The sequence below is a fragment of the Argiope bruennichi genome, chromosome 5 (genome assembly GCF_947563725.1).
Source record: "Argiope bruennichi chromosome 5, qqArgBrue1.1, whole genome shotgun sequence".
In the NCBI taxonomy this organism is placed as follows: Eukaryota; Metazoa; Arthropoda; class Arachnida; order Araneae; family Araneidae; genus Argiope; species Argiope bruennichi.
Window position 1 is genome coordinate 48,249,055 of NC_079155.1, and position 13,389 is coordinate 48,262,443.

A 13,389-nucleotide genomic window follows, 5' to 3' on the forward strand; every position below is an offset into this window, starting at 1 on the left:
TTGTTTTTTCGTCGTCTGCTACAGTTCATTTCGCACGGTTTTTAGTACAGAGTGTTTTTAGATAAATGTGTCATCGCCTTGCTATAACCGATGATAATACTATGATTTAAGAAGTTTTTTTTTGTATCTCACTGTCATTCGTTCTGCGATTGCGAATTTATTTTCTGTTTTCAAAGAATTTTCACTGTATCACTGTTATATGTGCAAACCCATAATAAATGGCCATTAAAATAATTAATTATTGTGATAAAGATGTATTAAATTTTTCTTTACCTTTGATTGTAGGAGAAATTCTAACAGCCATAGATAGTAAAATTATCGTCCAAAATGAAACGTCCAATTCCGAGTCCATCATTTGGCCTGTTATTAATGGAAGGTTTAAAATTCTTGTCAAATTAAAAATTGGTGAAAATAGAATAAAGTTTCAACACAAAAATTTTGTATGTTTTTTGCATTTAATTTATGAACCCTTAAAGTGCGAACGATTTATTCGCTTAGTATACATTAAGTGCAAAGACGGTGATGGCACATTCCAAGCTCCTCAAAATGAAGATAATTCTGTTAATAGTGCTTGCAGACGATTAGGCCTTGCTGGAAAAATGCTGCAAACTTTTACATCAGATAAATTAAAAGAGCATAACCTTAGTGGGAAAACTTTTCGTTTGGAAGAAGAAAATGATGAAGTGGTTTGTCATGTTTTTACTTCTTCGTTGTCTTTAGCAGAGGCATACAAATTAAACGAGGAACAATTATGGTCACATTTTGCTATAGAATTGATGAATTCCAAACTGAGAATTGGTAATAAATGTAAATTCTTAGCATTTCTTTCATTTACTCGTTATGATAATAATTCAAATACACCTCCTTTAAATCATAAGGAGGTTCTGGCTCTGACAAAAGGTCAGGTTGCTTTAGGTGGAGGAGGTTTAGCCTTGTTTGGATCAGGATGTTTACACACTTGGCCTGAAAGCCTTCAAGAAATTCCATGGAGATTTGGTGATAAAAGGAAGATTGATAGAATGAGTTTAATGGATGACAGTGCAAACAGGTAATTTCTTTATTGAAATCATATGAGATAATGATTTATATGAGAAGCTAAATGTATCTGATTTGAATATCACCTATATGATTTTAATGTTAAAATTTTCAGTTTATGTTATTAAAACAAATCTTTGAACTCTATCAATGAATTTTATTTTTTGTCCAATTACTGAATCAGAAATTAGAAAGTCTTGTGAAGTACTTGGATCCAAGAGATTATCATCACCTTATCATATCTATATATACTATGAACTAAATATTAAAGCTATATATATATTGGCTTAGGTGTATGGTTTATGTATTTTATTATTTCTAAGATTGCATATGAAAAATGTGATAATTAAATTAAGGAAACAAAAGTGTATTCAGATTGGTTATTTGAATTAAATGCAAGTTGAATTTTATTACATCCTAAATGATGTAATTAAGAGGAGATTATTTAATTAGATCTGAGAAGCTTTTTTTTTTTTTGCATGCATAATTTATATTTTCTTTCCTTATTCTTGTCAAATTTTTTGTAATCTCAGAGATATATTTGTATTGCTGAAATTATCTTGCTTTAAGTCTAAGTCATTTTTTTTTTCCATTGTAGAAAAGCCTTTAAATGTTGAGTGAAACCAGATTTCTTAGCATTGAGACTATTTCTTTTAATTGCTGCAAGAGATTAATTAACTACTTTTTAAAAAAATAAGGATTTTTTTCATAGCATAGAAAATTCTATTGCTGGTGGCTGAATAATCTAATACAGTTATTAAATAAGTAGAAATTTTATTTTTTCTTGTTAGAAAATTTCAATATGTTATTGGCAGAATAAATGTTCTGTCATAATACTAAAATTTTTGTATTATAAAATGTTTTAAACTAGCATTTATATGATTTGATTTTCTTCAGATTTATAGTCATTCCTGAAAGATAATTGGCTTTTATTCTATTGCAGTTTTTTTTTTATTCTTTAAATAAATATTAACTATAAAATGAAAATATGAAATGATAATTCATTGTTATTGACAATAAAAAATATTGAAACATAGTAATGTGAATTAACTTAACAATAAAATGTAGTTTAAGGAAAAAAAACAATTTAATTTTTATATTTTGATGATTCCAGAATTAAAAATTTGTATTTCATACTATGAGAAGGTATTTTAATGTGACAAGGTGAAAAAATTCACCAAATTAAAATTAGAAATAAATATTAAGTTAACACCAAAGAATCAAAAAAAAAAAGCTTAAATGAATCCGGCCTGAAGACTTTCTCAAGGGTCACCCTCAGGCAAGGATTCCAACCAGGGATTTTTTCTGTGAGGGGTCTGACTTTCGTCCAACAAACTGACCCCTCGTGACCCGAAAATCCCAGAAAATTGAGGTTTTGGACATAAAATTAGTATTACAAGATTAAAACAAGTAAAAACATTTGCAAAAAAACAATCCAAATAAGACCATAGCAAATCAAACCACAAAATACATGGCAATAGAACCAAAAATGTAATATAAACAAAAGGCAAAATACTTACAAATTGAAAGTATAATTCCGAAGAAAATTACTTTAGGTTAAAACTTGCTATTGTAAAGGCACTTCGTTAAACTAAACTAAATTTTAATTTTTCCACGTTTAAAGCTATATACGCCTACCATGTTTCGTCATAATGCATCGTCATCAAACTTGAAGCGCCATCTATTGAGTTAAAACTTAAAGCTAACAAACTGGAGGAAGTCAGAAATTAAACAGACCCTCTCTTATCAAAACTTCTATATTGCAAAAGTTTTTGGGAAATTCGTCAATAGTTAAGTTTTTAATGAGATTGTTTGTTGCTAAAATATAAGAACTTTTATTATTGCATTTTTTTTTTAATCCTGTTAAATTGTGAAAATATCAAATTTTTGAAAATTTTAGAGTTTAAGTTAAAATGGTAGTTATTAAGTTTCATTATTTTAAAGTTAAATTCATCCCTTTTATCATAAATACCTATCAAAGTTTTTCCATTATCAATTTCTACATTTAAATCTAAATAATTAGCTTTAAGTTGATTTCCGTTTGTTTGAGTTAAAACTAAATCTTTTGGGTAACAATTAATAATATCATGACGAAACGTGGTAGGCGTATATAGCTTTAAGTGCCTTTACAATAGCAAGTTTTAACCTAAAGTAATTTTCTTCGGAATTATACTTTCAATTTGTAAGTATTTTGCCTTTTGTTTATATTACATTTTTGGTTCTATTGCCATGTATTTTGTGGTTTGATTTGCTGTGGTCTTATTTGGATTGTTTTTTTGCAAATGTTTTTACTTGTTTTAATCTTGTGATACTAATTTTATCTCCAAAACCTCAATTTTCTGGGATTTTCGGGTCACGAGGGGTCAGTTTGTTGGACAAAAGTCAGACCCCTCACAGAAAAAATCCCTGGTTGGAATCCTTGCCTGAGGGTGACCCTTGAGAAAGTCTTCGGGCCGGATTCATTTAATCTTTCTTTTTGATTCTTTGGTGTTAACTTAATATTTATTTCTAATTTTAATTTGGTTAAGTTCATTTGTGTTTTAGTTGTAGCAGCATTAGCGCTCTCTAAATACAATATATACTTTATATTTTATTATATAGATTCAGAAAATTTATATAGGTGTTTTTGCACATTGTTTATTTATGGATTGATAGTGAAAAAATTAATTAACCTAAATTTTTGTATTCATTTGATTTTTATCTTTATAAATACTGTTTAGTTAAATTCTTAAAACTTTTTTTTTTTTTTTGCATTTTGATTAAATTTTTTTTTCCACTCTCTAATACAATGTATACTTTATATTTTATTATATAGATTCAGAAAATTTATATAGGTGTTTTTGCACATTGTTTATTTATGGATTGATAGTGAAAAAATTAATTAACCTAAATTTTTGTATTCATTTGATTTTTATCTTTATAAATACTGTTTAATTAAATTCATAAAACTTTTTTTTTTTTTTTTGCATTTTGATTAAATTTTCTTTTCAATGATGTAGAATATTAAGTAATAAAGTAAAGAATATTTCAATTACTCAAATGGAAAAAGGATTTAATGATCCATAAAATTTTAGAAACATTTTTTTTTAAGTGGTTGACTTTACATATACTTCTTTAACAGAGGAACTTTATTTTAGAGGTTGGTATTGGGCATGTTATTCTACTGGTCTTGGAGCAACTTTACACGAGTTAGGTCACACTTTTGATCTTGGACATACAAATGGTGGTATTATGGGAAGAGGATTTGATGACATTCACAAGTACTTCATCATTGACATGTTTTATCATGATCACCTTTTTCAAAAGGATCACAATCCACATTTCCAGGTTTTGAAATTTTATACCAGTTTTCTTAGTATAAAGTTTGAAAATGTTTAGTTAAAGTTTTTAAATAAAGAAGTTTTGTTGAAATGATGATTCATTTTTCCCCCTACTTATACTAATAATTTTTATGTGTTTTTGTGTTGATATCATTCTTGTGAAATATTTTTTTTAAAAAAAGAAAGTGCATACTACAATATAAATCTTTCATTACTATTTCTTTTTCTTCTTATATTTCAACATATTTTGAGTGTAAAAATTTTCTTTAATTCATTTTTAATTTTAAATGTTACCTATTCATTATATTTAATTAATATGTTGATTTATAAAAGAAAATTTAATCATGATAAAATGTCATTTTAATCATGATATATTGTGGTGACAGAAACACATCAACAACTTCTTTGAACTTCATTTATAGTTTCTGTTTTTCTAATGATTATATTTTTGAAATAATTTATTTATTTATCTATCTATCAGTAGCACTTTTTTTTCTATATGTTTGGAGTATTAGAGATGATTTTTGATTATATCCTACTTTGCTCTCCAAACATTAATTATTTCCCTTTGTTAAATCATCTGCTTTTGGAACTGATATTTTAAATTTTATTTTGCATATATTTATTCAAATGTATTTATAAAAAATAAGTCTGATCATTGTTTCTTCTATAATTAAGTTCTATAATATTGATTTTTTTATTTTAAATTTTTCTTATAATAGTGTTTTTAATTTTTTAAGTTTTAATGTCTTTTTAATCTATTTTTTTTTTCTTTATTTTTATTTTTAGCAATCTTCTATCCACAGTCATACTGTACCTTTATGTTTGACATCTCCAATTTCATGGAAACCAACTTCAAGTATGGATGTTTCAGATAATCAACCCCATAAAAACGATGAAGAGAGTGTGGATTTTCATTCTGAGCAAAACAACAATTGTATAAACGAGAACTCTAGTAAGAATATTTTATTTTGTTAATCAATTGTGTGAATATAAAAATTATTATATTGCTATATCATACAAATTTTATTATTATTATTTTCTACTACACATGAAAACTAATGTGTATCTGCTGGTATTCTATTGATAAAAATAGTAAAACACCAGCATATATATATTAGTAACAGTAGCTTGGTATAAAGTTACCAAGTTTGGCATTTATATATATATATATCACAACGCTGGATTAGTAGAGTCCAAAATTTCTCCCTTCAGAGATTTTACTATGAGATTTTGATAAGAATTTCTTTGACACGTGTAGTCTTGGGAAAGGGAAATTTTGTTATCTTTAAAAGAATGTTCAAAGCATTAAGGATTTTTAACCCTTCACTCAGAGCATTAGAAAATGCTGAAGTGAGCAGTTTTACATAATGCATGCAGAGTTAATTAAATAAAAAAAATGGGAATTGGATAAGGAAATAATGAGAATATTTTAGAATGTAAGAAATTAATTAGGATTTAAATAAGATTAAAAGATATCATTATTATATATATAATATATTGTTACGAAACTTCGCTTCACTATTAAGTTCGTAAATTCACACGGTTCACTTGTAGTGGGTGTATGGTGTGAAAACAATCAGCAGACCTCAATAACGAACGACGGCGATTTTTATTAACACGAAGGGCACGAATACAAAGACGACAAATATACAGCCGAGACGAACAGCACAGTACACAGTAGCCCACAAGTTGTAATAGTTAGCAATAACAACCACAGCATACAATGTTGCTAGACAGAATTCAGCAGGAGAGGAAATCTTCGCAGCTTCACTCTACTGTCTCTCCGAACGGCTGCAATTCTCCACTGTCTTTTCACTTTAGCTGTATTCAATGGCCAACACCCTACTCCACGACTGGCTACTCCTCACAGGACTCGATTCTGTTTCCACAATAGACACCAGGACTCGGTACACAGCTCAGTTCAGCAATTGCTTGAGCTCCACACAACGCTGGATTATTCTGCCGTTGCTTCATTATCCTCTCAACGACTCGTTTCAAGACTCCAACTACGATTTATTGCAGCCTATGAGTTGGGTTGACGAAGCGCTTAGCCCCGGTAGGGGCTCATCATGGAAAATGGTAGTCTGTAGAATGCCTGTTTGTCAATCCATTTCCGTGGTCATCTGTGATGCGCTCTGGAACTGATCTTAAGGCCTGATGCCAAGTACGACTGATTGCAGCTTGAGACTGCTGGCCTTTTATAGTTCCGGGGAGGATGGCCGAGAAGGTGCTGGACCAATTAGGCGTATCTCAGTTCCTATTGGCTGAATCACCAAAATTCTCAAAATTTCCAGTAATATATATTTTGTCCCCAAATTCATCGCCAAGTCGTAATAAGGTTGCCAAGTTTGTTGCTCCATATATATATATATATATGGAACATTGCAATGAAATTCATGCTAAGAAATGAAGATTATGCTTTTTCATATTCTTCTGCAAAGACTATGAATTTTAAATTTTTTTTATTATTATTATTTCATCAATTTTTGTATGTAGTATCTTTAAATAAAATTCTATGATACATTTTTTTTTTATGTATAAAATTGCTGGTTTTTTCCCCCTTTAGAAAAGTCACCTATATAGATTAACTTGAAAAAAAATATTGAATATAAATACATAAGTAAAAAAATAAAGCAAAAAGCCAATTTGAACCAAGGATCCTCAATGCATTGTTCTGACGACTATACTGCACTGCCCACACTTTGAAGTGGAAGTTGAATATACTTATTCTAATAGTTAGTTATAAAAAATGTTTTTTTTTATTTTAATGTAAAATTGCATTTTTTTTAGGGAAGATGCTTATATAGATAAACTTAAAAAGCAAAATCTTATCTAAATATAAAATTTGATCCAAACCATTAGAGTCATTTCTGAGATACATGAAATAAATACATTTACATATATACAAGAATTGATTTTTTAAAGTTATAAGATAAATATCAAATTATATTTGGTAAATTCGATGAAAGATTCGGGTTCTCTTGTTGGTGAAAAATTAGCTACCAAAAGCAGTTGATATATAATATGTGTACTTATAGAACATAATGTGTTTTATGTTGAATTAAAATGTGCTTAACTTAAATTCTATCTGAGTCCCTTCACATTGCCAGAGGTGCCAAAATACTAAGCAACTAATATAGCAAGTTTACAGCTCAATGATACAAAAAATAAGAAACAAATCAACAATTGCTATGTTAGAATAACTACTATGTTTGATTATTTTGGAACTATACTAATGACAAACTCAAGAGGCATATTAAAGTAGATTTGACCCTTTAAAGTGTATCTATTGGTAAATTTATTTAGAGCTACATAAAATGAATATAAAGTGACAGTATAATATTTACAATATGTGTTGAATGCATAGAAGTAGTTTATATTTGCAATACATGTTATAGCTGTAAAAGTCCAATTGTTTGAAAAGGACATGTTTATGTAGATAATGGTGATGAAAGTATTCGAGAGACCATATTTGTATACTATTTATTATCTTTTGAAAAGTATATAACAACATATATTATATACTAAAATTTCTGTCAGTACAAGATGCCCCAAAATATTGTGATATCTTTATGTTAATATACAGCATTCAGAGTATCAAAAATAATATTCAGATCAGAAATATTTTCTGTTAATAAAGATAGCTTTGTTCATTAAACATCAAATCAGTATTCTTTCATTATGCTCTGTTTATTATTTATTAATTTAATCTCTTTATTCCTATTTATTTATATATATGTAGAAACATTTTATTACAATAAAATTGTTTAATATCTTTTAAAAATAGTTAATGAGAGGCCATGGCGAATTCCAAACCCACCTGATAGATCTTCTGATGAGAAACTTGCAGTGCATGTTGGTGGGGCTTATTGGACTAGATCATCTGCACTTATACTACATTTCCATAAGTAAGTATTCTAAATACATTAACTTAAAATGTAGTGAAATTCAACTTTTTAAATTTATTTTTCTCTTTGATTGAATGAAATGGCATCTTCTATTTTAAGAATAAGTCATATGAGTTTTGGGGACACTTGAGATGTTTACGGGTTCTACTTCATTTTTGCATCATATTAAATTGTCCAAAAGATTTAAATTTAATTTTGTTATTTTTAAAAAATATGGTTAGTTGATGCACAAGTAATATTCAAGCACATAGAGAAGTTTTAAAAATGCTATAGAATATATATATATATATATTTGTCAATTTTTGTAATGTTATCAGATTAAGCCAATTTATTATTATTGTTACAATAACTATCTAGAAATACAATATAAATTTTATATTAATACACATGAAACTGAAATGTATTTCAGCTTAAAACTTGTCTTTAAATTTTGACTTCTTTTCCAAAATGTAAAATTTTTAAGTCAAAAATATTTTGCACAGTAATTATAATAAAATTATTCAAAATATTCTTCTTTTTTTATTAATCTTTAAAAATATTACATTATTCTTTATTTTAATTCCTTTCAAATTCTATTGAAAAAAAAGTAATAATCCTTTTCTGTTAAATACTAAGAAGTAATTATGAACCTTTATTATGAACCTAGCTTGTGGGAAGTATTTACTATTAAATAGATATGCTCTATTTCTCTAAATTTTACTCATAATTATTATTTCATATGATAATTTTTTTCTCTCATATCTTTTTGTAGGTGGTTTAATAATGATGCTGACTCTCAAAGTAAAGGGGCAATTACTATGAAAGGGTAATATATTTTGCTCTTAATATTCCTTATAAACTAATAATAATGAATGAACACTAAATTTAATAAATTCTGGATACATATTTACTATTAATTGTAGCTATTCAATTCCTTTAAATTTGGATTGGCTATTGTGAATTTTTTTTTTTTTTTTTTTTGCTTTCAGTTTTATATTTTATATATTATACATTTTTTTATGTATAAATCCTGTTACCTTAAAATCCTGTTTCTTATAAAATTAACAAATGCAATATATATATTAACTAAAGTTGTGAATTGATTTAATCAACTTTACTTCGACTTTTTTAAAACTAAAAAAATATATTAAAAACTTTATGCAAAAGAACTTGCATTTTTACCTACGTAATTTTTTATTACTATCTAGTGATAATTTAATATATTTTTCTTTAAAAATTTATTTATATTGTGTAATAATAAATATATATCTCTTTTTCTATATAGTACTACTCTGTCTTCGCCCAATGGGATTCGTGTTGTTGAATTCAGAGATTCTGAAGGAACTTCGATTGGTCATCTTGAATATTTAGCAGGTGTTGGAACTGAGTCAGTTGATTTAACTCAATCTGACTTACTTCAGAACTTATCAAATGATATCAAGGAGGTATCATTCATTGCTGAAGACAATGTTGGAAACATTTTGAAATCTAAATTAGACTTAGAAAAATTTTTAATAGTTCCTTAAAATATTATTCTTCTGTTTTGTGATACTTTATTATATTTATTCCTGTAAATTTTCAATATTTTTTCTTATTTTGTATCTTTAGTAATGTAATTATTTTGATTTTTTTTTTATAAATAGTTGGTATTTAGTTGAGAAAAGAAATTTAATATAATATTTTAGAGTTTGAAATAAGATATTTATAATTTTATAGTTGGTTTCTTGAACTGTATTTCTATAAATGTTTCTATCTGTGAAAGACTATTTGTATTAAATAATTCTTGACAATGTTTGTGAGATGATCTAACCCATGGCCACCAGCTTACCCCAAGTAGGTTGTCAAGAATAATAATTGCAAGCTGGTATTTGTAACATATTATTAATATTAGACTGCTTTATATTTTATATTTAAAGAAATATATTCATATAATGTATATCTTTATGTTGCTATCTATATCAAGTAGACAAGACTTCAAATGCAGGCATATTTCAAATTGGCTTGTGTAGCATAATTTTACAACATATTTGTCCATGCAGAATTTATATTTCAGAAACTCTCTGCCACATTTAATTTTGACAGCTTCTTAGTAGGGAGGGGGGAAAGGGGAAAAAAGAGAAACGGAAATTTTTAATGCTATAATTTTCAGGAGAGAAAAAAAAATCACTCAGATTTTAAGTTTTATTTGGCGATAATGCCAATGTAAACAACTTTGGCTGTTACAATTTAATTAATATTGGGCTGTTATTATTAAAAATTAATAAAAATTATTATTTTTGTTTAATTTGGCTGTTATAATTAAATTAACACTTAATTTATACAAAATATCATTTAAATAGAAAAAGAAGCAGCAACTAAGTTTTGTGATAATAAGTTTAAATTATATCTAGTCATATTGGTCTCTTCAATTTTGTATGACCATGTTTATGCATCTTACAGCAAGCATTGCACATAAATTATTATATATTTTTTGCAGGCCATGCTCAGGCAATTATATATATTTAAAGTGTATATTTTTAAGTGTTTAGTGTTTTAAGTTTAAGTGACACATTTTAACTCAATTGAAGTTTATTTAATAAATGGGTGAATGGGATGCAGTAATAAAAAAGTATGATTGTTAATTGTCAAATAAGAAATTCATATAAAAATACCAAAATAAAGGGGAAATAATTCTTTATTTCTGAAAATATTATAATATTTTAGAGATATTTGTAGTATTTATTGTATTAATTAATTAATTCCTGTATATTGATAGCTTATTCATTAATCGAAATTTCTTATGTACTATGTACTTCTTGAATATTTAAGACTTATAGTGAATTTTTATAATCAAAATGAATTATACTATTGAAATTGATTGGATTGTAAATAAAATATAATGATTTAAAAAGGAAGTTAATGTATTTGAAACATTTTCTAAAAACTTTCTAATGATCTGTGTTAGGAAAAAAGTTTCCTTTATTTTTTTCTTCATTCTTGAATAATCTTTTTGCTTTTTTGCTGTCATAGACATTATATTTTGAGTCTTATGCTGTTTTAGTCATCTTTTCTTTTCTGCTTTTATTATATATCTTCTGTAAATATTGCCTTTTGGAATCTTCAAATCGTTATGATATAATACCTTGTATGTTAGTAATGTTCTATGTTATAGTGTAGAAGTCTACAGAAAATAATTAGCATAAGATATTAGAATAAGCAGCTTAATAAATATAAGCAGCTTATAATGTATATTATACAGATATTAGACCTACATATCTATTAATTTATGTGAACTTAAATATGATATATCAGTGACAATGGCTCAATACTGTTAGCTAACTATCAACCTAAATTTCAAAGATGAATGGTTGTGAATCTTTATATGAGCTCTCAAAAATTGAATTGTTATTTTCTTACACAACCCATTTTAAATCTTATATTATTTTTTAGTATCTCTTTCAATATAAAAATATAAATAATGCAAGATAATCAAAATTTAATACATGCTTTCACTAGAATTTTTTCTTTAGAATATAGATCATTAGTATGTAACAGTGTATAAATCTACATAATTTTTATATCCTTAATAGTTGGTTGTGTAAGATTTTTCACATTTTTATCTGCTTACATGATTCATAATTTAAATGTTCTTTATTCAAATTAATTCACCTTTAATATGTGCAAAAAAAAAATAGAAATGAATTGCAAATTGAAATCATTTCTAAATATAAATAAATGAACAAATGAATTTTTTATGAACTCAAGCTTTTGTCTGTAGTGCCAATAGAAGGGGGGGGGGAGTAGTTTAGAATAATTATCGGATTATTTAAGAACAAATATGAATATTATATATAATGGTTAGAAACATTTCTAGCATTTTTTTTTAATTATAAAAGGTTACTGTAGCATTTATTTAATATTAAAAAAATGGATTTGTAAATATTTAAATCTGTTAAGTATATATTCTGCATTGTTTATATCTTATACAATTTTTTTTTCTCTGCTGCATTAGTTTTTATACTAATTTTTCTTCTTAAATAAATGATTTCATATTTACATAAAAAATTAGTTATTAATAATAAAATAGTATGAAGAAAAAAAAATTTGTAAAACATTTTTATTCATTATTCATGCTGTTGAATTGAAAGCTTTTATATAATTTTTTTTAAAAATATATTAGCAATGAAATTTAAATTATCAAAAGAAAAGCTTTATGATTAACAATAATAAATTTTTTTATATGGTTCTGCTTAGAAACAGATAAAATATGTGCAAATTATTTTGTTACGACCATTTTCAAAAATCATTTTTCAAAAGTTTGTTTCAAGATTAAAATTGAAATTCTTACATTTAAATAAATATTATTTATGTAAACTTCATGTTGGTATTTTTGTGCAAATAATTATTAGTTAAAACCTTTTATCTGCATTGTTTGAGCTTAGTTTATTTTCTTACCTATTTTGTTCTTTATATATCTGTCTTTCAGTGTTTACTGATATTTATTTGCTTTAATTGTCTTGTAAAGCTTATAATTCTTGTAAAGCATTTCTATATCTTTTATAAACTTTATTGTTTGTTCTCTACTAGTTTCAACAGAACAAAAATTACTGTGATATTTTATTATAGATTCATCTTTAGAATTTCTAGGCTTCCATTTTGTGTATGGTTTTATAAAATGCTTTTTCAGTTAAGTTTCATATTTATTGATTGTCTGATAAGTACTTTTGTAGTTTTATTGTAATATTAGTGCCTGTCTTTATTTCAGAGGGCATAACATGATTATTTTATGAATTTTTATTTATTCTACAGTATAATTTGTTTTCAAGATATAAATTTTTTAAAGCTTGATTTTTAAACATTTAATAATTTTTTTCAATAACATTTGTTAATGGAAAAGAAAATATTAGCTAAAAATGTCATCGCATTTGTTCTTCTTTCTAATCACAGCTTGATTGTGGAAAACTGAATATTGTTATACAAAATAAATAAACAATCTTTGTTTTGAATTGTGAAGTTTGTAATTTTATATTATAAAATAAATTGTTTCTTGCACATGGAAAAATAAGATATGCAAAGAATGAAATATAGAATGCAGAACATTATTCACACAATTTTATTCTTCTTCTTTTTTTCTTTTCTTTTTTTTTTCTTTCCATTTTCTTCGA

General features: G+C 25.9%; 1 protein-coding gene across 1 annotated transcript; it reads left to right on the forward strand.

The window, feature by feature from the left end:
* The first annotated feature begins 7 nt into the window (after window positions 1–7).
* LOC129969495 (uncharacterized) lies at window positions 8–11,126 on the forward strand. Its single transcript, XM_056084095.1, has 6 exons — window positions 8–1,048; window positions 4,173–4,362; window positions 5,145–5,310; window positions 8,146–8,266; window positions 9,018–9,071; window positions 9,531–11,126. Exons 1-6 carry the CDS (start codon window positions 219–221, stop codon window positions 9,769–9,771), a joined length of 1,602 nt encoding a protein of 533 aa, XP_055940070.1. The 5' UTR covers window positions 8–218; the 3' UTR covers window positions 9,772–11,126.
* Window positions 11,127–13,389: the final 2,263 nt, after the last annotated feature.

What these genes read in the sequence shown, in the direction of transcription:
- LOC129969495 (XM_056084095.1), top strand. Translation starts at nt 219, where the DNA reads ATGGCCATTAAAATAATTAATTATTGTGATAAAGATGTATTAAATTTT. An exon ending in TTGTATAAACGAGAACTCTA is followed by an intron (nt 5,311 to 8,145) that starts GTAAGAATATTT and finishes TTTTAAAAATAG; the next exon opens with TTAATGAGAGGCCATGGCGA. An exon ending in GGGGCAATTACTATGAAAGG is followed by an intron (nt 9,072 to 9,530) that starts GTAATATATTTT and finishes TTTTCTATATAG; the next exon opens with TACTACTCTGTCTTCGCCCA.